The sequence below is a fragment of the Schistocerca nitens genome, chromosome 5 (genome assembly GCF_023898315.1).
Source record: "Schistocerca nitens isolate TAMUIC-IGC-003100 chromosome 5, iqSchNite1.1, whole genome shotgun sequence".
Classification (NCBI taxonomy): domain Eukaryota; kingdom Metazoa; phylum Arthropoda; class Insecta; order Orthoptera; family Acrididae; genus Schistocerca; species Schistocerca nitens.
Genome location: NC_064618.1, coordinates 360,799,506 through 360,824,071, shown reverse-complemented (window position 1 = coordinate 360,824,071; position 24,566 = coordinate 360,799,506). Strand labels below are relative to the sequence as shown.

At 44.7% G+C, this 24,566-nt stretch overlaps 1 protein-coding gene across 5 annotated transcripts in view; it reads right to left on the bottom strand.

The window, feature by feature from the left end:
* The window catches only part of LOC126259555 (homeobox protein OTX2-B-like), a 352,489-nt gene that overhangs the window by 184,620 nt on the left and 143,303 nt on the right, over positions 1-24,566 (bottom strand). For all 5 annotated transcript variants that reach the window (XM_049956444.1, XM_049956443.1, XM_049956440.1 and 2 more), the window contains exon 2: positions 19,817-19,852. In XM_049956444.1, coding sequence (XP_049812401.1) covers positions 19,817-19,842 — 26 coding nt within the window. In that variant the 5' untranslated portion in view covers positions 19,843-19,852. The remainder of the gene's footprint in view (positions 1-19,816; positions 19,853-24,566) is intronic.

Below are 24,566 nucleotides of genomic sequence, written 5' to 3'. Positions count from 1 at the left end.
GATGTACGCTTCTGCAGAAATGAATGTCCAGGCTAAAAATCACTGCAAACGAAATAAACGGTTGATTTTATGAAAGAGTACCTAGCAGCTACTTGTTTTCCTTTGCCTTTAAAATATGATTTGTTTTCTGATCAACCTGTGTGGTAACGAATATCAATACAGGGTCGGAACAGACCAGACGGGATCTTCATCAATAGCATAACGGTTTGTTACTTCCTTCTTGCTAACGCCGCAGAATACTACATACCGAAGTGAAAATCGGTTAAAAGCTGTGAGGAATGGCCTTTTAGCAAAAAGAGATGCTACCGCCTTAGTGCTCACAGAAAAAAGCGAACTTCTGAAACAACACATGAGCGACACGAAGGTGGAAGCGAAGCCACCGTTGCAGAAGGACGAAGTGAAAGAAAACGCAAGCCCCCAACCTTAGCGGGAAGGAAAGAATATTGAAAAACAAGTAATTAGAAAGAATGTGAGATAGAAATAGACACGAAAGGAGGTAAATCGATAAAGTATGGCTATTAGAAGACACAAAATGGCGGAATACATCTTGTGATAGCAGAGGCTGAATATGAAAAAGGTGATAGGACGACTATGAAGCGTTGTACGTTACCATCCTGGACAAAATTCTACAGCGGATAATCTGAAGATGAAAGTATTAGATTATAGGGCATTCTACACGATTTGACGTGCGAAATCTTTTTTTAGGTATGACAATTTTGCTAGTTCAAAGCATTTTTTTTTACCACTGATTGTAAATACACTCCAAGACAAAAAAAAGTGCAGACAAACAATCTTTCATAATTTAAAAAAACTGGATGATTCATTTAAGAGAAAGGGCTTTACAAACTAAGCAAGCCAGTAATGCGTTGGTCCACTTCTGGCCCCTAAGCAAGCAGCTATTCAGCTTAGCATTGACAGACAGAGTAGTTGGATGTCGTCCTGAGGGATATTGTGCCAGATTCTGCCCAACTGGTGCGTTAGATCGTCACAAGCCCGAGCTGGTTTGAGGGCGCCTGCCCAAAATGCTCCTAACGTTCTCAATTGGAGAGAAATCCACTGACCTTGCCAGCCAAGATAGGGTTTGGCAAGCCCGAAGACAAATAGTAGGAACTCGCCGTGTGTGACTGCCGTGCTGTAATGCCGCCGCGGATGACAACCAAAGATATTCTGCTATGCAAAGGAACGGCACTCTAGACCACCACTCCTGGTTGTCGAGCTCTATGGCTCATGAAAATCAGGTTAATATCTCACCGCCGTCCAGGGCCTCTCAAGACACATCTTCGCTGGTTATCGGGGCTCAGTTCGAAGCAGGATTCATCACTGAAGACAATTCTACTCCAGTCAATGACAGTCCAAGCGGAAGACCTGTCTGGAAAGGCCCCGGACAGCCATGGGATGCCAACCTGACTATCGCCCGCCATAAGGCCGAACAACCAGGAATGATGATCTGGAGTGCCATTTATTTTCATAGCAGGACCCCTTTGGCTGCCGTCCGCGGAATCCTTACAGCACCACGGTACGTCCACGATAATCTGCGCCCCGTTTTGTTGCCCTTCATAGCAAAGCCATCCTGGTCTTGCATTCCAGTACACGGCGAGTGTATCTACCGTTTGTCTTCATGCTTCCTAAACCCTACCTTGGCCAGCAAGATCGCCAGATCTCTCCCCTGTTGTAAACATTTGGTGCATTGTTTAGGACCTCCAACTATCGTGTCCCTCGAACAACTGCTAACCAATTTTGGCCTTGTAATACGCCTGCTAGAAGATGCCTTCGCTGATGGGTTGTCCGCAATAATGTTCACGTAATCCACAATATTCTAACTTTCGATTATAAGCACAAGCCCCACGGAAGCACAAGTAAATATCTCCCGTAGCATAATACTGCCTCCACCGGTATGCAACCGTGGTGTGGTCCACGTTACGAGCAGCCGTTCGCCAGGATGAAAGACAAGATCATCGAGCTGGTGTACCAAGAAACGCGATCCCATAGAAATACACTACTGGCCATTAAAATTGCTACACCACGAAGATGACGTGCTACAGACGCGAAATTTAACCCGACAGGAAGAAGATGCTGTGATATGCAAATGATTAGCTTTTCAGACCATTCACACAAGGCTGGCGCCGGTGGCGACACCTACAACGTGCTGACATGAGGAAAGTTTCCAACTGTCATACACAAAAAGCAGTTGACCGGCATTGCCTGGTGAAACGTTGTTGTGATGCTTCGTGTAAGGAGGAGAAATGCGTACCATTACGTTTCCAACTTTGATAAAGGTCGGATTGTAGCCTATCGCGATTGCGGTTGATCGTATGTGGACATTGCGGCTCGTGTTAGTCGAGATCCAATTACTGTTAGCAGGATATGGAATCGGTGGGTTCAGGTGGGTAATACGGAACGAAGTGCTGGACCCCAACGGCCTCGTATCACTAGCAGTCGAGATGACAGGCATCTTATCCGCATGGCTGTAACGGATCGTACAGCCACGTCTCGATACCTTAGTCAACAGATGCGGACGTTTGCAGGACAACAACCACCTGCACGAACAGTTCGACGACGTTTGCAGCAGCATGGACTATCAGCTCGGAGACCATGGCTGCAGTTACCCTTGACGCTGCATCACAGATAGGAGCGTCTGCGATGGTGTACTCAACGACGAACCTGGGTGCACGAATGGCCAAACGCCATTTTTTTCGGATGAATTCATGTTCTGTTTACAGCATAATGATGGTCGCATCCGTGTTTGGCGACATCGCGGTGAACGCACATTGGAAGCGTGTATTCGCCATCGCCATATTGGCGGATCACCCAGCGTGATGGTATGGGGTGCCATTGGTTACACGTCTCGGTCACCCCTTGTTCGCATTAACGGCACTTTGAACAGTGGACGTTACATTTCAGATGTGATACGACCCGTGGCTCTACCCTTCATTCGGTCCCTGCGAAACCCTACATTTCAGCAGGATAATGCACGACCGCATGTTGCAGGACCTGTACGCACCTTTCTGGATACAGAAAATGTTCGACAACTGCCCTGGCCAGCACATTCTCCAGATCTCTCACCAATTGAAAACGTCTGGTCAGTGGTGGCCGAGCAACTGGCTCGTCACAATACGCCAGTCACTACTCTTGATGAACCGTGGTATCGTGTTGAAGCTGCATGGGCAGCTGTACTTGTACACGCCATCCAAGCTCTGTTTGACTCAATGCCCAGGCGTACCAAGGCCGTTATTACGGCCAGAGGTGGTTCTTCTGGGTACTGATTTCTCAGGCAAGATCTATGCACCCAAATTGCGTGAAAATGTAATCACATGTCAGTTCTAGTATAATATATTTGTCCAATGAATACCCGTTTATCATCCGCATTTCTTCTTGGTGTAGCAACTTTAATGGCCAGTAGTGTACATAGGGGTAGCTTGCTGCGGAATCCATGTTTCCGTTGAGCGGTGTGCTCCCAAACACTAGCGCCTGTACCAGTATTGTACTGTCGTTAGGACTGTCGCATAAGGCCGCCTATGCACCTTTAAAGAGCGTGCTGGCCTCCAGCCTCCATGTTCTGTGATAAAGCGTGAACCATGGACCTCCATCGTCTTGTCGTTTACACGTGGTTTCACCTCCTTCAACCAGTACCCAAAGATGCTCATGACGAGAGCAGACGAAAAGCTGATCAGCTTCGTCGTTTCCAACATGATCTTTCCCAGGGACGGATCATACAATCTAGCCTTTGTCAAAGCGGCTAAATGGCTTATTTCAGTGGATTTTCCCAGTTGTGGCATGTGTCGTCGCTAGAATGATTATCCATTTTCTCTGTTCTGCTTATGTACTTTCATTGTCGCGTCGTAGGCCACAGCACCACCAGCTGGCACTCAGTCTCTGAAAGGGGGACTAACGTTTTGACTCGTAAGTGTATGGACGTCAACGCTAAAGCTTTCGTTATACTTCATTATGATGGAGAAAAATTCGGAAGTTAAAGAGGTGCGAGGCTGGAATGTTCTGTGACATGAAACAGTATCGTAACTATTTTGTCGAAACTGGGGTTCCGAAGGCACCACCACTCCAAGAAAAGTTCAGCGCAAGGGCGAGCAGCTAATATAAACAACAAATATGACTTAAACGTGAACATCCATCTGAAGATGAAACTGTCGGCTCGAACCCTGCAACGGCGCTAGTTGTGTAAATAGATAGCGTTATTTAGCATGGCTGGTTGCCATCTTTTTCTTTGCAAAAATCAACTTTTAAACTATTCTCATCAGTCCTAGAGGAAGTCTTCATATACTAAGTGTAAAAACAAAGAAACATTACGTACTAATAAAATTTACCGAACCTACTTTGTTTTGGTGGTAACATTGAAATGTTTGCCTCTGGACTACACCAACTTAAACGACAATTTATAAAACTTAATACAGCAGTGTGCCTGAAAATCAATTACAGTAAGACGAAAATAATGTTCTGTAAACACTGAAAATGAAGTAGAAAACTGAATAATGAATTTATAGAAACCATTCAAGAGGTTTTGTGTTCGGAGCAGAAGGACAACGACTGCATGGACAGCAGAATAAATGGAAATAAGCGTCAAAATGGCGTGTAGTTCCATTGGTAAACGAAAGAGGGTTTTCAAAACTAAATTTTCGATGTGCCTGAAGCTGAAAGTTTGCTATCAGCGTGCATTAGCAATTCTTGACCTTTTAATGTTAAAAATACTCAGAACCGGGGATTGCTCAGTGATCAGTTAGGGGCGGGCGACCAGGAGACATTGTCTAACAAACGAATGGATCTGAGAGCAGAGTGGATTGGAAGACGTAATGATGGTTGTAATACAAACGAATTATTATTATTATTATTATTGAAATTATATTTGTCACGGTTAGATGCAATAAGATCGGGTGGTATCAGATAACAGATTCTATTTGACAAGAGCTGTTTCTAACTCCACCGCTAGTGACAGCTCTGCAGCTACAGCTACAAGACCGCTCCCGGGATTTTGAATCAAAACAATAGTGCGTTTTTTACGTGATGTGAAATTTATGAGTTATTCGTTCCTAGTGGGTTTTGCGTGCACGAACTTAACTGCTGAGTCTTGTGTTTTGTTTGCATGTAACTAATATTACATTTTTATTGGTTCAAATGACTCTGAGCGCTATGGGACTTAACACCTGAGGCCCAGTCCCCTAGAACTTAGAAATACTTAAACCTAACTAACCTAAGGACATCACACACATCCATGCCCGCGGCAGGGTTCGAACCTGCGACCGTAGCGGTCGCGCGGTTTCAGACTGAAGCACCTAGAACTGCTCGGCCACAATGGCCGGCACATTTTTATAATATAATTTAATACAGTTGATATAATTCCTTGCCGGCCGAAGTGGCCGTGCGGTTAAAGGCGCTGCAGTCTGGAACCGCAAGACCGCTACGGTCGCAGGTTCGAATCCTGCCTCGGGCATGAATGTTTGTGATGTCCTTAGGTTAGTTAGGTTTAACTAGTTCTAAGTTCTAGGGGACCAATGACCTCGGCAGTTGAGTCCCATAGTGCTCAGAGCCATTTGAACCATTTGATATAATTCCTTATATTGTTGATTGAGAAAATGTCTAGCCAAAGAAATGACAATGGGAATGTTAAACTACCACAGCGATACATACCGGTTATATTGGACAAAGCAATTTTGAATTGTACGAAACTGGTACCATAAAAACTCGAAATTTTATGGTCTTTTTTCGTAACATGTGAATATGGAGAAGTCAGGATATAAGTGGGATGAAAAATAGCATGAAAGCGCCGTGGAGTAAGTTAGCTTTGTTGAAATGGCAATCAGGGAAGCGAGTGGTAAATATACAGCTCCAAGAAGTATGTTGGTTGATAAGAGTCAAAGCTTTATGGGAAAACAAAGAGGTGACCAGCAAAATTTTGTTGGGAAGTAATAATTTTTTTGCGAGAACATTCAGAGGCGAATGGGAAACACTATTGCATGATCATATTAAAAATTTAGATAACCAACTTACACTTTTCAATAATGATGGGTTCGTAACTGTAGCGTACAGGGACGCAGAGCAACTTAAAATAAAACATCGTCTCAATAAAATGAAAATGAAAGCGGATAAAGATTTTTAATGTGATTTTATGAACAGACGCGAATACTTAACGCCGAGGACATCTCAATCCATGAGCTCGCAACGAGCAGCAGCTTTCAGCAAGGGGCAAGTTAATATTTTATTTAACAAACTAGGTGAGCTGATGGACAAGCTTAAGTTTATGACCATTTACGATCCATTTAAAACTTTTTTGCAACAAAAACCACTTTTTTACACATTAAATTTCCATTTCCGATACAACCTTCCAAAAATTTGAACGATCAAAATGTAGGGGATGGAAAAAATTATTAAAAATCAAAGAACTTGTATTCTTATAAAATTGATTTAATTCTATCAAGTAACAAATTTTAGTATTGTTTAGTGTGAAAACTGTTCCAGTTCAACCTTATAAAGCCTACGTATCCGACACTAAGTGACCTTCTCGAATGTCTAACTTATTTGACCCGATTTAGTCAGTAGAGATTAATGATGCTGACTGGCGGCTGAAAGAGTGGGAAAGTATTCTCTTTAGATATAGAGATCACTGCGCTCACAACTCGTCAGTCATCCTGAAGGAGACCTTAGTAACAGAATCGGAAAGCCGTGGCTAAACTGGTATAAGAGCTCAAGAGTTTTAATACTGTCGACGTACCGAAGATTTTCGTAAATTACACTTTTTCCCGCAGTTCACGTCTGGGCTAATCACGGCTCCAGCACTCCCCCAGTAACGACCTCAATGTGGATCCAGCATGAAAGCCGTCGCCAATCGCACAGCCGTCCTTCTGAGAGGACGAGAGGCGAGGGCGCGTGCATCCTTTGTGGTCGGGGCGCGTCTAGACTCTAGAGGCGAGGAGTCCCCTTCCGTCGCTACGGCCGGCAGAGAGAGACGGAGACCCGCTCTCGTAATATCTCGTGGGAGACGATTATTGCGCCGGAGACCCGCTCAAATATTTGCATAGCACGGCCGATTGACTGCGAGTCAATGGCGGCGCGGCCCGCCTTTCTACTGGCGAGTTCCCGGCGCGGCCGCAGCCATCCAATATTCGGGGTGTGTAATAACCTCTCCTCTCGATCGGCGGGCAGTCCGGAGCGCCCCGCGCTGCGCTTGTCCCCGCCGCTCGGCGTTCGCCGCCCGCAAAACGCGAATAAATGACTACTGCGCCGCGCAGCGCCGCGCCGGGGAAGTCCCGCACCCTCTCTGCGGTCGACTATTACGCACGCTCCTTCCTTGTTCTGCGCTCGCTCTTGTGGAAGGCCTCGCAATCAACTGCGGGCAGGGGCCACTGAATAGCAGTCGCCACACTACCAACAATGAGCGTCGGAAACTCGGCGCCGTCACGCGATGTAAACAGCCCCTTTTTTTACACACGTACTCCTCGTTGAAAGAAGTCAAGACCAAGGCCGTACCGAAGGGGTGGTGAGATAGGCCTCCGCCAATAGCATAAGCACAGAGGAGGCTCAATAACTTGCCGAAAAAAAAACAGGAACGAAAGTTTACAAATTAAGCAGGAGAGATACGAGGTGTGTGAGAAAAGTAATGAGACTGTCTTTTTAACAATCAATCTTTAACTTTTTCAAACAACAATATTGTTGCCTTCAACAATATTGATTCCTTCAAAGTAGTTCCCTTCGGCAGTTATACAACGGCGGAGTCGTTCTTCACAATCGTGGCAGCAGTGCTGAAAAGGTAGGGCCGTTAACATATCGGTCACAATTTTTTGAATGGTCTTCAGAGTCCTTTTAAGCCATTTTTCAATTTTGGTAAAAGAAAACAGTTGCAAGGATTCAGCTCAGGTGAGTAGGGCGGCTACGGAACAACAGGAATGCCTTTTGAGGTCAAAAATTTCGTGATGGAAGTGGCTGTGTGACACGTGGCCTTGTCATGATGCAGCGTTCTCTTGTCTGCCACGTCCAATCTCACTCATGTCACCCTTTTCATGAGCCTTGAAGGGCTTTTTAATAACAATTAGTTGACAGTTCGACCTGGTGGAACAAATTCTTTCTGATGTTATAGGATCACACACGTGTTTGACGTTTTCGTTGATTATTGAAGGTCTCCCTGAGCGAGGTTCATCTTCAGCGTGTTCTCGGCTTTCCAAAAATAATTTGTGGCAGTGAAATCTTGTGCTCTTGATAAGGAATGTTTCCCATAAGCTTATTCTAACTTTTCAAAGGTCACGTTCGCATATTCCTGAAGTCTAATACAAAACTTGACATATCGTTGCTCTAAATTCCGCTATTCTATTTTGTAACAAACACACACACACACACACACAACCAGTTTCACTGGTGGTTGTACGGAGCTGAAACTCGGAGGGAGTATCTGGAAGGGATGAAACACAGGTCTACACAAATAGAATAACACAGGGTTGCCAGATCGCTTTTTCGTACCTCTCGTATTCCTATTTTCTGCACTTTTCCGGCAGCTACAACTTCGTCCTGTGATAATGACAAGCTACAACATCTAGTATGTTACTTCTTTTTTGCACGTTAAGTCAGGAAAACCATCAGTCTCGTCTACTGCCTGAAAGCTAACGAGGAGAATAAATGAAAGTAACGAGAGGGAGTAGGGATTTGACAATCATACAGCCACAAACACGTTATATAATTAGAGCAAAAAATAACTTGGCCTGCATCTGAGCAGGCGGCGCTTTAGGGAAAGGGACTGTGTCAGTGATACGGGTTCCGCTCTCAACGACCACCACGGGGTAAGGGACTGCAGTTCAGCATTGGAGCCTATGAACGGAAGTAAATCTTAAACAACTTGGGAGATACAGGTAGCAAATATGTATGTGATCATGTTACCAAGTTATGTCAGTGTAACCAATAATTCGAAAGCCAGTTCTTCTCAATAGAGTACTGAAACGGAAGTAATTGCATAAAAAAACACGAAGTCCACACATATATGACCATACACTGTCAGTAGGAAACCTCATACAGAAAAAGGGATAAAAGTGTAACATAGTGGATAATGTCACTACAATGTTGACAATCTAAAATAAGGAATATATTTCACGTGGAAATTTTGTGTCACTCTCCTGATAACCCGTTCAGGACTATTATCTAAAAATAAAGTTTTCTTCTACTTCTGCATCTTGCGAAGTACTTACAACTATGCTCAATAATATTCGCCGGGCGGTGTGGCCGTGCGGTTAAAGGCGCTTCAGTCTGGAACCGCGTGACCGCTCCGGTTGCAGGTTCGAATCCTGCCTCGGGCATGGATGTGTGTGATGTCCTTAGGTTAGTTAGGTTTAAGTAGTTCTAAGTTCTAGGGAACTGATGACCACAGATGTTAAGTCCCATAGTGCTCAGAGCCATTTGAAACATTTTTGAATAATATTCGTATCTGGGGAGTTCAGTGACCAGCAGAAGTGTTTCAACTCAGAAGAGAGTTCCTGGAGCCACTCTGTAGGACTTATGGGGTGTCGCATTGTCCTGCTGGAATTCCCCAAGTCCCTCACAATGCACAATGGACATGAATGGATGCGGGTGATCAGACAGGATGCTTACGTACGTGTCACCTGTCAGAGTCATATCTAGACTCGTATCACTCCAACTGCTCACGCCCCACACCATTACAGAGCCTCCACCAGTTTGAACAGTCCCCTGCTGACACGCAGGGTATGGATTCATGAGGTTGTCTCCATACCCTTACACGTCCATCCACTCGATACATTTTGAAACGAGACTCGTCCGATCAGGCATCGTGTTTCCAGCCAATAGCCCAATGTCGGTGTTGACGGGCCCAGGCGATGGGTAAAGTTATGTGTCGTTCAGTCTTCGAGTCTACGCGAGTGGGCCTTCGACACCGATATCCCATATCGATTGTGTTTCGTTTAATGGTTCGCAGGCTGGTGGCCCAGCATTGAAATCTGCAGCAATTTGCACTTCTGTCACGTTCAACGGTTCTCTACAGTCGTCGTTGGTCCCGTCCTTGTAGGATCTTTTTCGGCCTGGCCGCAGCGATGTCGATTCGTGTTACAGCGATGTCGGAGATTTATTTTACAAGATTCCTGATATTCAAAATACACTCGTGAAATGATCGTACGGGAAAAATCCCCTCTTCATCGCTACCTTGCCGGCCGATGTGGCCGAGCGGTTCTAGGCGCTTCAGTCTGGAACCGCGCGACCGCTACGGTCGCAGGTTCGAATCCTGCCTCGGGCATGGATGTCTGTGATGTCCTTAGGTTAGTTAGGTTTAAGTGGTTCTAAGTTCTAGGGGACTGATGACCTCAGATGTTCAGTCCCTTACTGCTCAGAGCCATTTGAACTTTTTTTTTTCATAGCTACCTCGGAGATGCTATGTCCCATTGCTCGTGCGCCGACTATAACACCACGTTCAAACTCATTTAAATCTTGATAACCTGCGATTGTAGCAGCAGTAACCGGACTAACAACTGCGCCAGATACTTGTTGTCTTATATAGGCGTTGCGACCACAGCGACGTATTGGCTCTGAGCACAATGGGACTTAACTTCTAAGGTAATCAGTCCCCTAGAACTTAGAACTACTTAAACCTAATTAACCTAAGGACATCACACACATCCATGCCCGAGACAGGATTCGAACCTGCGACCGTAGCGGTCGCGCGGTTCCAGACTGTAGCGCCTAGAACCGCGCGGCCACTCCGGCCGCAGCGCCGTATTTTGCCTGCTTGCAAATCTCTGTATTTGAATACACAAGCCTATATCAGTTTCTTTGGCGCTTCAGTGTACCATCAGAAAAGACTTTCCAACAATATTACAAATTATTCTTTTTCAGAAAGGCTTTTCGTGCTGCAGCCAGTCGGCGTCGTTTCATATCCTCCTAGTTCAACCGCCATCAATTATTATGTTACCGAAATAGGAAAAGTCATCTTCCACTTTTAACTTCTCATTTCCTAGTCTAATTCTCCCAACATTTCCCGATTTAAGTCGACTACACTCCATTACTCTTGTTTCATTTTTGTTTACGTTCACCTATAACCTATTTTGAAGACACTCTCCATTTCATTCAGTTGAGCTTTCAAGTCCTTGGCTGTCTCTGAGATCGAAAATGTAATAGTTGCAATTTCTTCTCCGTGAATTTATATTCCCTGTCCAAATTTCTTCTTTATTACCTTTATCGGTGGTTCACTGTGCAGATTGAATAACATATTACGTTCTTCGTCTCTTATAACTGCAGTATAGTTTTTGTACAAGCTGTAAACAGCCTTTCAACCCCATTATTTTATCTATGGTGTCTTCAGAATTTCGATGAGTGTATTCCAGTCAACACTATAAAAAGCTTTCTCTAAAACAGCATGTATCGTATTTCTATCTACTCTCTGCAGCTTGTTTTTTCTCTACAAAAGGTTCAAATGGCTCTGAGCACTATGGGACTCAACTGCTGTGGTCATAAGTCCCCTAGAACTTAGAACTACTTAAACCTAACTAACCTAAGGACAGCACACAACACCCAGCCATCACGAGGCAGAGAAAATCCCTGACCCCGCCGGGAATCGAACCCGGGAACCCGGGCGTGGGAAGCGAGAACGCTACCGCACGACCACGAGATGCGGGCTCTCTACAAAAGATGTATATTTCACCCTCAGTGGAGCTGACTGTTTCACTGTAATTTTTAACGTAAAAAATCTTTAGCTATTTACGTTCTTAATTTTATTTTTATTAATTTATTTTAATTCTCACATTGCTGTATAAATTAAGTAACTTTTTGCTTTCGGATATCGGGTCCCTTTTTGTGAAGAACACTCGAAGAAAGAACAGCAAAGCCTCGTGCAACTTTTGCATTGTCTTAAAATAAATGAAGCAATAAAGTAAAGACTAAGAATAAAATAAAGTTGAAACTCACTGCTATAACACGAGTGCACGCGCCTGAGTGAGGTCAGGTGACACTAGTGTCAAATCACGTTTGCGTAGGGAACAACAGTCTAACGGAACACAGCCCCACTGCCCCGATCTGCATGCAGAAAAATACGGATTTCCTGTCCTACCGCCTTAAGCCATCCTCAGACGGGTCGTGAAACCGTTCGTGGAAGAGGTGCTGGTTTATTTTCCTGATAATGCAACACGGTACTTCACATTCCACAACAACCCGGATGAAGACAAATCAGGACATCAGATACAAGATCGCGTTCAACGCCTTTATTTATTTAATTTATTAATTTAATTAATTTAATAGAAGTATGTTCAGTAACATTCGTATTATATATACAAAACAGCACTCTCTCTCAGGAGTGAGTTTGTGAGCATGCCGAGGAACATGTGGCAATGAACTGCAAGATTGCTTTCTGCATCACTTCCTGACTCGATTGCAGTTAAGTGTTTATATATTTTATTCATTCAAAAAACATGCCAGATTGTATGATGCATAATTCCTCCACAAATTGTGTATGACTGGCTTAGCACCCGCTGCTTTAGTCGCTTAGACTGTATGGTCTGCACATATTTGTTTTGATTTTCTTTAATCAAATTTTTATGTTGCTTAGCAATTGTAACACCACGCTAATTAAGACAATATAAGCATGGTGCTTTCCGAATGTACTTGTGACCAAAGAGCGATTCTAGTAACTGGGATCCAAGGTGTTTGTTAAACATGCCTTTTGCTATATTCTTGTGGTATTTCCATAGAAACTTTCATCCCTTAACGCATATGTATTTATATCTAACAGAGAAGTGAAATAAAAATTTTCATAGATTTAGCGTTAAAAATTTTTAATATGACGGAATATTTCCTTAAAACTTTTCATCCCCTCTTTCACTCGCTTAGGTGGTTGAATTACCAAAAACACTGAAATACGTATTTTTTAAATCTAACTAAGAAGTCAGATACCAATTTTCATAGATGTAGTTGTAAAATACTTTAGTAGTTCTTTAACAGCGATATATTTTGAAAAAAATTACACACACTATTTCACCCCCATAGAGGTTAAATTTCCAAAATCGCTGAAACACGTAGACCTATTTCTTTATTTCTGACTGAGTAAACCAAGTGCCAATTTTCACAGGTCTACCTTCAAAATTGCCTTAAAAAGCGAAATATTTCCAAAAACCTTTGCCGGCCGGAGTGGCCGTGCGGTTCTAGGCGCTGCAGTCGAACCGAGGGGCCGCTACGGTCGCAGGTTCGAATCCTGCCTCGGGCATGGATGTGTGTGATGTCCTTAGGTTAGTTAGGTTTAATTAGTTCTAAGTTCTAGGCGACTGATGACCTCAGAAGTTAAGTCGCATAGTGCTCAGAGCCATTTGAACCAAAAACCTTTCATCCCCTATTTTATCCTCTTAGGGGTGGAATTTCGGTAAACCCCTTCTTAAACGACGCCTACAGTATAAGATCAACATCCTCTCGAAATTTCAAGTTTCTACACTTAGCACTATGCTCTGAGTGATCATTAGTGAGTCAGGTCACTGTCTTTTATATACATCGTGTGTATAAACACACACGCACACGCACATGCGCTCGCGATGCATAGGAAATGCAGCACTAATACTGCAATTAATAAATGATTTCTTTGGATTTATCTGTGAGTATGATGAAATAATTTTATCTTACAGGCTAAATATGTTAAATGGTTTACCGAATTATTTGTAGTGAAGTCATAACAGCTGGCGTCCTTACTGATTGGTCATGGAAATTACCTTTTTGCCTTGTACCGTGTTCGTGGATATAGAATTTCATGGCTAGAAAAATGGTTCAAATGGCTCTGAGCACTATGGTACTTAACATCTGTCCCTAGACTTAGAACTACATAAACCTAACTAACCTAAAAACAGCACACACTTCCAAGCCCGAGGCAGGATTCGAACCTGCGAACGTAACAGCAGCGTGGTCCCGGACTGAAGTGCCTAGAACCGCTCGGTCACAGCGGCCGGCTTTATGGCTAGCATATGGAGAGGGGAGAACGGAGGAACTATGCCATTTTTTAGAGTTAATGAAGGAATTTTACGCGTGTCCATTTTCGCAAATAAAGTGTGTGATCTGCGAGTCTCATACAGTGCTGGAGAGCGCTACAGTCGCAAATCATTACAAGGAGCGCGTTCCGTGTGATGTACCAGCTCACTGCTAAACGTACACCAACTATGATGGAATCCTTGTGAAGCGTGCTGCACGATGACAATCACTTCCCGCGTGATGACGGCTTTACAGACAGCCAAGTATCGGGCAATGGTCAGAGAACGTGCTCACCGCCATAGGAGCCACACGCAAGCTGTGTCGAACACTGGTAACGGGGTTCGCGATTTACCTCGGTCGGCCGATGGGAGGCGATACGTGCAATCAGTAAATGGGTACGCCACTCTCATCGCGTTTCCCGGCCCGCGGCCATTGCTCGCTTCCCGGCAGGCAACGAGGCCTGTTCATTGTGTCGGGAACAAAGGGAATTACCGACCGACGGCGCGGTCGCCGCACGGTAGACTATCGCCTGCAGGTAGAGGCGGGAACTGCAGCGCGACATCACTGCTCAGCGAAAGCAACCTCGACAGTGGAGACGTGTACGGTTACTCCACTCAGGAAAGTGACGTATCATTTATGTAGGAAAACATATCTAAATAAAAAGTCTTTCGAGATGCTTGGACCACCCAGAAATTCGCTTAGGAAATTGCCAAGGGACCGCGCCTACTCGTTATCAAAAATTTCGTTCAAATTTGCGGTTTGGTCAGAAATGAAAGTGACACAAATGGAAGCTCCAGATGGTCAGGAGTTCAGAAAAGTAGCATTTTTGGCACGGGTCTGACGATGCATGATCCATCTACGCTGGCGTAGTTTCCAGGCACCGGTTGGCGCAGCAGAAACAGCGTAGGCCAGTAATCCGAGGGTCTTGAGATCGAGTCCCTACACGGAAACTTTCTTTTTAACTTTTACGTTACTGACACTGCAAATAAACAGAGATAACGTCCACTGTATTTTATCTGATGTGATGAAACCTTGTGTGCAGCAGGAGAAATTTCTTCTGTTAACTGACTCGTGAGGAGGACAAACAAATCCACAATTACGCTACGAGATTTTTAAAGATGAAGAATTATTGCCATTAGGCAGTATTAATGTGAGTACTCCTCCCCCTCCCCCAGATTGACCCCGCTAATAATAGTGTTCCTATCATCAGCTAAAGAATTTGCTCGAAAATCTTCAAAATTGCTCTTATGTCGTCGGGATAAAAAAGAAATCGCATCCCGAAAAACTGCATCAAAATACATTCCGTTGTTCATCACCAGCCACGTTCGGCAAAATTCGGCGAAGTTATGTGTTACATGTGGTTTGATGCCAAACTGTCCTATGACAGAGAGCCTTTTATGGATGTAAACCAAACTTGTTTTTGTATAGAAACTGTAAAACAACCACGTAATTTTAAAAATGTGGCCTATATAACATTTCAAAGATGTCAAGAAAATTACTGCTTCCCCTGTTTTTTTTTTTATCATAAATATCACTCCAGCACCTGTAAATCATCACTGTAAAATAACAGAAGTATCTAATTTTATGTATGAGGTTCTCGTGTACAGCTTAAAATCCCTTTCTGGGAATGTATTTGGAATAACAAATTTTCTTTTCCCTTTCCTTTTCATGCTTTTTGAAAAAAATATTAATTTTAGTTTATTTGCAGTGTAAGTAACGTACATATTGAAAACAAAAAAAGTCTCCACATAGATATTGAAATCCAAGACATGCGGTTCACCATTCTGTACTCTCTCCCCTACGCCGACTGCCATCAGAAAACTACGCCAGCGTAAGTGGCTCCTGCTTCGCCTGACTCGCACCAGGAACTGCTACTTTTTCTAAACGCTTGGCCCTCTGGAATTCCCAGTTCCGCCACTTTCATTTGTGGCCAAGCCCGGAATTACCATTAATTGGGATGAAATCGGTGAAGAATAGTAGGCGCGGTCCCTTGTCAGTAGATGTGGAGCAAGTGGCGCAGTCCTGCTGCAACAAGCGATAACGTTTGAATGCCTCATCAAACTAAGTAACTGTGCAGTTTTTTTTATTGATATGAAATACTGTTCACTGTAGGTTAAAAAAAAATAAAGCCCACTATTCGACGACGCGATACCACATACAACACACCAGTTTTCTGACAGTGCAAAGTGTTTTCATGAAAGACATGTAGATTTTCACTTGACATAATTCTGGTGTTTTGATTATTCACGTGTCGATTGAGATGAAATAACGGCCACGTAAAAGGAATATTGCCCATTTCTGCGATATCATGGACGTAAAAAAATGACTGAAACCATGTACAGTACAAGTAGGCACATTTGTTTATCCAGCGCCTACAATTTTTGTAAACTACGAACATGACGTGCACGAAATTTAAACCTACGCATCTCTTTTTGGGCACTACCATACGAAATCTGAGAATGAACACATGATCATCTTAAACCTGTTGAAGACGAAAGCAGCATCACAAGCACCTCACGAGCCAGTTTAGCGTCTGCAAAATTGACCGGTCTCGCGGTTCTGTACTTGTCTGCAACTGATACGCATTCCTGGAAACGGACGATTAATCCTGTTATTGTTGAACTGTTTAGCACTGTGCCATCTGGACATTTCCCACGATATGTGTCTACAGTACGTATATACGAATGAGTGGCGAAATACTGCTCAACAATAAAAACTCGTTGCTCTTGGGAAAACGACGTGTATACCAAGCAATGAGCTGGGCAATGCTACAGGCACCATGCGAAATACGCTGGAATCTTCGTTTATTGTTAATAATTGTGGAGCTATCTTGCGGTGGCTGAATGTACGAATCCAATGCAAATCCTCTTTACAGAAATTCTCATTTTTATGTGCTCGCCTTTCGATCGACCTGTATTACGGACAACCGAGGCCTAGGATCATTCCAGAAATTGGCAGAAGACGTTGTGAGGACCAGCCTTACTATAGTTGGACGGTAAAATGGACGTATCTTTTTTCTGAAGTTCATAATGTGCCATGACATAGTCTACATTTACGTGCGTATCTACAAGATACTCCAAGATAAGTGGCGGAGGGTGTTTCTAGTAGCATCATCACTTTTCCGCTTCCTTGTTGCGTTTGCTGATGCTGCATGGGAAGAAAGGTTGTCAAAAAACCCTGTATGAGGTCTAATTTTTCTGGCAGTCTCGTCAGTCATTTAGCAAGACATTTGTGGCAGGAAGCAACATGTTGACTGATTTTTCTTTCAACGTACGCTTTCAGAATTTTAACAGTAACCTTCTCTGTGATCACGGACCCTCTCTTGTAACGTCTCCCACTGCAGTGTGATGAGCATGTCTGTATTGCGCTTACTAGATAAGCCTCTGAGAAACGCACTACTCTTCTCTGTATCTTCACGAATTATTGTATTAATGTTAATACTCAACAATTAGTAGTACTTGAGTTTTGAAAGTTACTGTTTTGCCGATGAATTACGTTGTCTTAGGATTATTTCAATGAATCTCAGTCTGACATCTGGTATTTCTACATTTAGTTATAGACGATAATTCCACTTTAGGTCACTCCAGAATGTTACCTCTAGGTAACTTCCGGTTGGTATTGTTTTCGGTGACTTATCGCCAATAGAGTACTGGAGGAGTAATGAGTTTATCATTTATGTACAGTGATATACATTTACTAGCGACAGCTTCACTCGCTTGTGCGTTCATTTGCGCAAATGTCGTGCACATCTCCACCTCTCTCCCCCCCCCCCCCGCTCCCCGCCCCCCCACTCTTGGTCAGACTCCACCTGGACTGCCTGCCCATCTCCTTCCCCCATCTCTCAGTCTCGTTCTTCTCTCATCTCTGTCCTTATCCTTCTCCATCCTCTGTCCATTTTTTCCTTGCCTTCCTCCTCCCAACTCTCTCTACCCATCTCCTCCCCTCTCCCCCTCTCTGCCCATCTCTTCTGCCCTCTCTCTGCTCATATGCTCCTCTTTTTGCCCATCTCCTTCTACACTGTCTTTCTGTCCATCTCTCCTCCTCTCTCTCTGTCCATCTACATCTCCTCCTACTTTTCTCTCTGTCCATCTCCTCTTCCCCCTATCAATCTCATTCTCCCACTTTCCATTACCATCTCTCCCTTTCTCTGTCCTCCTTCCCCACTCTCTGTCCATCCCCTGCTCTCTCTTCTCTCTGTCGATCCCCTCCTGCCCACTCTCTCCCTATCCATCACCTCCTTCCCCCCCCCCCCCTCTCTCTGTCATGCCCTCCTCTATCTAAACCAACTCCAGCTATGCCCATCTGCTTGTGTAGCCTCTGCACAACAGGTTAATGAAACAGACTGATACTATTCTCAAAACAATATTGTCATGCAGGGTAGCCTATATTTCAAGGGCCTGAAAACAGTTTCTTGCCTCTGAGGTATTTGCTGCCCTGAAAAGCAGGTCGATAACACAGATCAATACTATTGACACAGAACGCATCTTTCGGACAGAGCAGGCTATATGGTACTGGCAGAAAGCCAATTTATGCTCGTATCTCCGCTCTTGCTGAAGCTAGAGAGTTGTAAACTACACAGTACTGATACTCATGAAGTCTATTTGTTTGCCAAACTGGGTTGAAATCGATCCTGATGTTTGGAAGATATTAGACATACATACACACATACATCCAAACTGCTTTGTATATATATATATATATATATATATACTAGTGTGTTCCCCACAGTTCCACCCACTTGTAGATTTGACACATGTATTGAACAACTCTTCCTCACACTCTCTGTGTTTACCTCTTCCTCCCTTTGTCTGTGCATGTCATCTTCCCACTCTTAACTATCTCTCCACTCTCTCTGTCTCTTCATCCCTCTGTCCCCTCTCTTAGACCATCTCCTCCACTCTCTCTCTTTCTGATCATCGTGCGTGGGACCACAATCAATGCGCAGTGCTATGAAGACACTTTGCACTAATTGCGACGCGCTATAAAGTCAAAACACCCAGGAATGCTATTGAATGGAATCATTCCGTTGCTCGTTAACGCCCACCACCACACTGCCAACTGCACAAGGACGGCTACGCGTCAGCGATTTGGTTGGGAAATACTGCAATATCCTCGGTACAGCTCTGATCTATCACCGAGTTATTTTCACATCTTTGGCGACCTGAAATAGGCATGTGTTTACGTCCGTTTCAGTCGGACGAGGAAATGCAAGAGTGGGTACGGCTGTAGATTCGTCAGCGGCCGACCACATTCTACGAAACAGGAACTGATTGTCTCGTTTCCCAGATGGACAAAAGTCTTAACGCGTATGGTGAACTCTTTTGAATGGAACCACTCCATAGTCCCGCTGTGGCGGATGTTTTGTTCTCATTTGATTGCCCCTTATAAGGAATACCTGAGTAGGATTCAGGTCATTTTAACTGTGTTTGTGAGATTCAGTTGTCACGTACCAATGGCCTAAGAAAAGACGAAAGCCAGTTCGTGACCAAATAATAGAAAATTGGAAAAGTAATTTTTATTTATTAGAAAATGATTTTGCAACTTGTTTTCAAGACACCATCCTTTACGTTATCTTCGCAATCCTCTGCCGTCTCTGACACAATAGTCATCTTTCACGTGTTGAAGAGCTGCATGAAACTAGTCTTCCGTCCGAAGACTACAACAGCACGCAAGCTAATTCACTGTACTTCTCAAACTGCGCTGGCAAATTTTTTGCGCCAGCTTCATTGCCCGTGCAGGGCGAGGTGTCGCAGCAGGCGATGGGGTTAGAAGTGTGCGAAGTGGCAGCGGCGGCAGCGGCTCTCGGCTGGCCAAACAAGAGAGCGTGGCAGGCGATGCGGACGCGTGCGCGCCACGTGTCGGCTAATGAAGGCAATCTACTCACCCGGCCGCCAGGCTGTTGGGCCACATGGGGTCGGACCTGCGGACAGCGGAAAACTCATTTCAGTGCAGGCCACACATCTGTGACAGTAATGGAACACACACACAGAAACACACCCTCATTCATGCGGGCCCAGGCGCCAAGAGGAAGTCCGGGTCGCCACTGCTGCCGCGACACCTGTACATTAAAAGCGAGGACACATGTGTGCATGCGGCTGCGCAAGTCGTCAACAGGTCAAGACCTCGCCTCTCTCGTCATGTCTCCGTCGGTGAACGTCAGAATAGGGGAGCTCCATTTCCTCCCACAAACATAGTTTTGAAATTATGACATTACAAAAATGGTTCAAATGGCTCTGAGCACTATGGGACTTAACTTCGGAGGTCATCAGTCCCCTAGAACTTAGAACTACTTAAACCTAACTAACCTAAGGACAACACACACATCCATGCCCGAGGCAGGATTCGAACCTGCGACCGTAGCGGTCACGCGGTTCCAGACTGTAGCGCCTAGAACCGCTCGGCCACTCCGGCCGACTATGACACTACAAATAAAATAGGAAAAACAATCCTGTAATGTTTGAATACTCCATTAGTAGTGTAGCGCTTGACACAGTCACGTCGATTAAATATTTGGGCGTAACATTGCAGAGCGATATGAAGTGGGACAAGCGTGTAATGGCAGTTGTGAGGAAGGCGGATAGTCCTCTTCGGTTCATTGGTAGAATTGTTGGGGAGATGTGGTCCATCTGTAAAGGAAACCGCTTATAAAACACTAATACGAGCTATTCTTGAGTACTGCTCGAGCGTTTCGGGTCTCTATCAGGTCGGATTGAGGGAGGACATAGAAGCAATTCAGAGGCGGGCTGCTAGATTTGTTCAAAAATGGTTCTGAGCACTATGCGACTCAACTGCTGAGGTCATCAGTCGCCTGCTAGATTTGTTACTGGTAGGTTTGATCATCACGCGAGTGTTACGGAAATGCTTCAGGAACTCGGGTGGGAGTCTCTAGAGGAAAAGAGGCGTTCTTTTCGTGAATCGCTACTGAGGAAATTTAGAGAACCAGCATCTGAGACTGACTGCAGTACAATTTTACTGCCGCCAACTTACATTTCGCGGAAAGACCCCCAAGATAAGATAAGAGAGATTAGGGCTCGTACAGAGGCATATAGGCGGTCATTTTTCCTTCGTTATGTTTGGGAGTGGAACAGGGAGAGAAGATGCTAGTCGTGGCACGAGGTACCCTCCACCACGCACCGTATGGTGGATTACGGAGTATGTATGTAGATGTAGATGTAGAGATCGGCCCAAGTAATGTAATTTTTACCTTCGACATTCAATTTACCTCTCTTTTACTTTGACATAAAATAAATGAAAATATTTGTGGTAAATTTCACTGGTACCCAGACTGAAGACTTTATTACTTTACAATATAATTTTAAGATGTGAACAATAGTTGACAACTGAAAGTTTGTTTGGGTATGCTCGCTGAGTGTCTTAATATCGGGTGGTTAGTGCAACTTCTCATAGAGTTCCAGTGTAGGCTGTAATTATCATTTCGCAACGAAACTTGGTAAATAAGCTAATACGATAATGCGGGACCAATATACTCTGGAAAAAAAAATTAGTTTCAATTATGACCACCAGGAGCAAATCTGGCGCTGTATGCTGTGTGTATGACGGTACGACATCCACGCTGTCATTTGACAAGTCACAACGTGAGTGAACAGTATGGCTACCGAGAATATGGGCTATGTGCTCTTAGTCAAACTGTTTTATGTGAACAGCAGCAATTATAGTTTTGCATTGGGAAAGTATAACCGACTGAAAAGTCTGAGGAGAGGCTCGGCATCATTCAAAATGGTTCAAATGCCTCTGAGCACTATGGGACTCAACTGCTGAGGTCATTAGTCCCCTAGAACTTAGAACTACTTAAACCTAACTAACCTAAGGACATCACAAACATCCATGCCCGAGGCAGGATTCGAACCTGCGACCGTAGCGGTCTTGCGGTTCCAGACTGCAGCGCCTTTAACCGCACGGCCACTTCGGCCGGCTCGGTATCATTACGCGGTTTTAAGAAGTTGATAATGAAATTCGATAACGCGTGAGCCACGGATAGCGCCTGGAAGAGGAAGGCGTCATATCTCGTTGGAAGTTATTGACGAGATTGCTGTTGTAGCTGACCATGCAGCACGTCCCGGTTAGTGTTAGGGCTCGTGTAGTGCCACGAGAATTGACCATTCCATGGTCAAAAGCACGGTACCCGTACAAGGTTCACTTGGTGCAGCAACTCAAACCTCATGATCCGCAGCAACGTCCTGAATTTGCTCTTCAGTGTCTGGTACGGATCGAAGTGGCCCGCACAGTATTCTGTGGACGAGGCAACGTTCTGAATTTGCTCTTCAGTGTCTGGTACGGATCGAAGTGACCCGCGCAATATTCTGTGGACGAGGCACATTTTACATACAGGGTGCAGTGAATACACAGGACTGCTGAATATTGGGTACTGTTAAACGGCGTCTTGTGCACGGAGAGCCATTGCACTAACCACATGTGACTGTGTGGTGCGTGTTCGATCCACCTACATCCTCGGTCCATTCTTCTTTGAAGAGAATACGCCCAAAGGACCCGTCGGGTGTACCGTCACCTATGCACGTTATCAAGACCTCCTTGTGCAGCATGTGATTCCTGTTTTGGAAGAGCGCAACTGTGTGGAAACAACTGTTTTCATGCGAAGTGGGCTAACACCTCATGTCGCTCGCCTAGTGAAAGATCGGCTTAATGGAACCTTCCACAATGTGTTATCCCCAGAGGTTTTCCATATCCACAGCCTGCAAGTTCACCTGATCTGAATACGTGTGACTTTTGGCTGTGGCCGGCCATTGTGGCCGAGCGGTTCTAGGCGCCTCAGTCCGGAACCGCGCTGCTGCTACGGTCGCAGGTTCGAATCTTGCCTCGGGCATGGATGTGTGTGATGTCCTTAGGTTAGTTAGGTTTCAGTAGTTCCAAGTCTAGGGGACTGATGACCTCAGATGTTAAGTCCCATAGTGCTCAGAGCCATTCTTTTGGTTCTGGGGATGTTTAAAAGAACGCGCTTACCAGTAACACGTACGGTCCTTCCCTGATGTGAAGGCCAGTATACAGAAACACGCTGACGCGCTGCTCAGATTCCACCAGAACACAAATGGTTCAAATGCCTCTGAGCATGATGGGACTTAACATCTGAGATCATCAGTCCCCTAGAACTTAGAATTACTTAAACCTAACTAACCTAAGGGACATCACACACATCCATGCCTGAGGCAGGTTTCGAACCTGCGACCGTAGCAGCCGCGTGGTTCCGGACTGAAGCGCCTAGAGCCGCTCGGCCACAGCGGCTGGTCCATCAGAACTGCTGTGAGCAACTGTTGATCACCTCTTTTTACGGATGCAGTGTCGTGTCGACGTCATCGATACTCATGTTAAACAAATTGTGTAAGCGGCAGTTAAGCCGTTTCTGCTCACGTCTCCTTCCTAATGTATTACATATGGAAACATTTCTATACGTCTTTCTTGCATCCACAGCACCATATTTGCACGTGATAGCCAAAACTGGAACTAATTCTTTTTCCAACGTAAATCGGTTCCACATTAACGCTTTAGAATATCTACCAAATTTCGCTGCCATACGGTGTTTACAGCCCATACTGTCTTTCGTAAGTAGCTGCGCTTTAATTATAATCAGCCAGTATAAGTACTTAGTAGGCTTGACTTGTACTTTGACTTTTAGTAGTGTGACTCTTCGATTGAGTGAGTAGATGCTAGACTACAAATCCAAAGGCACGGGGTCTGTGGCGCAAGCTCGTGATCGAACTGTCGCCGGCTGCCTGCTGGTAGAGTGCAGTCTTTCCATTCGCCGCGACTCTACGATGGGGAGGGGGCGGCGGATCCCTCGTCCCTGCCGTCTTTTACCCCTGGGAAAGACCCCCGGTACTCATTTTGACAGGAGGCTCAGTGGATTTGGGGCCTTCCTGGAGGGATTGGTAAGAGTAACAACCTCCGCTCATACGCCTCTACTCAGGATTGAGTCCAGAACCGCAAGAGTGCAATCTAGTGCTCTACTCCCCAAGTACCACCACGGCCACAAGGTACGGCGTGCGATCCTAATTTTTTTTCAGTCACTCAGTGCTTCTTTCAACTTCTTACAGTCATTTGTTAATGTCAATAATGCCAAGTTGCACCATGGTATGAAATCCACGTTAAAACTATGAGTTGTCCTACGACTTGCTGGGTAAATCAGTTCAAAGGGTCGGAGGAAGGCAAGGGAATTTCACCATCAGTAGGATAGTGCCTAGTAAAGCACCGGTATTTCAACTAACCTTCGAGTTGACAGCAGCTGTATTTACTTCCTACTAGTATTTGGTAGTTTATGCCGTAAAAAAGATGCCCTCATATTGCAACGACGTTGATGTGTGTCTGTCCATCTTAAGATACAAAAGAGGATAGCTGAACAACTGCTACGGCATTCCAGAATATTAAGTCGGCACTGGAAGAAGGAATGTATGTACGATAGTTTTTCTATCCCTCTGGATATAAAACTCGAATTGTTCTTAATACCGTTCTCCCGAGTGCGAGTTCAACGCCTTCCCTGCAGCATCTCGCTCGCTTCAAAGACTTATACACCAATGTTAAGCGCTATAACACTCCCACGTTGCTGCACCTGCTGGCGGACTTCCAGTACTCTAATGTAATGTTTCACGTTTGTTTCAGAGCGA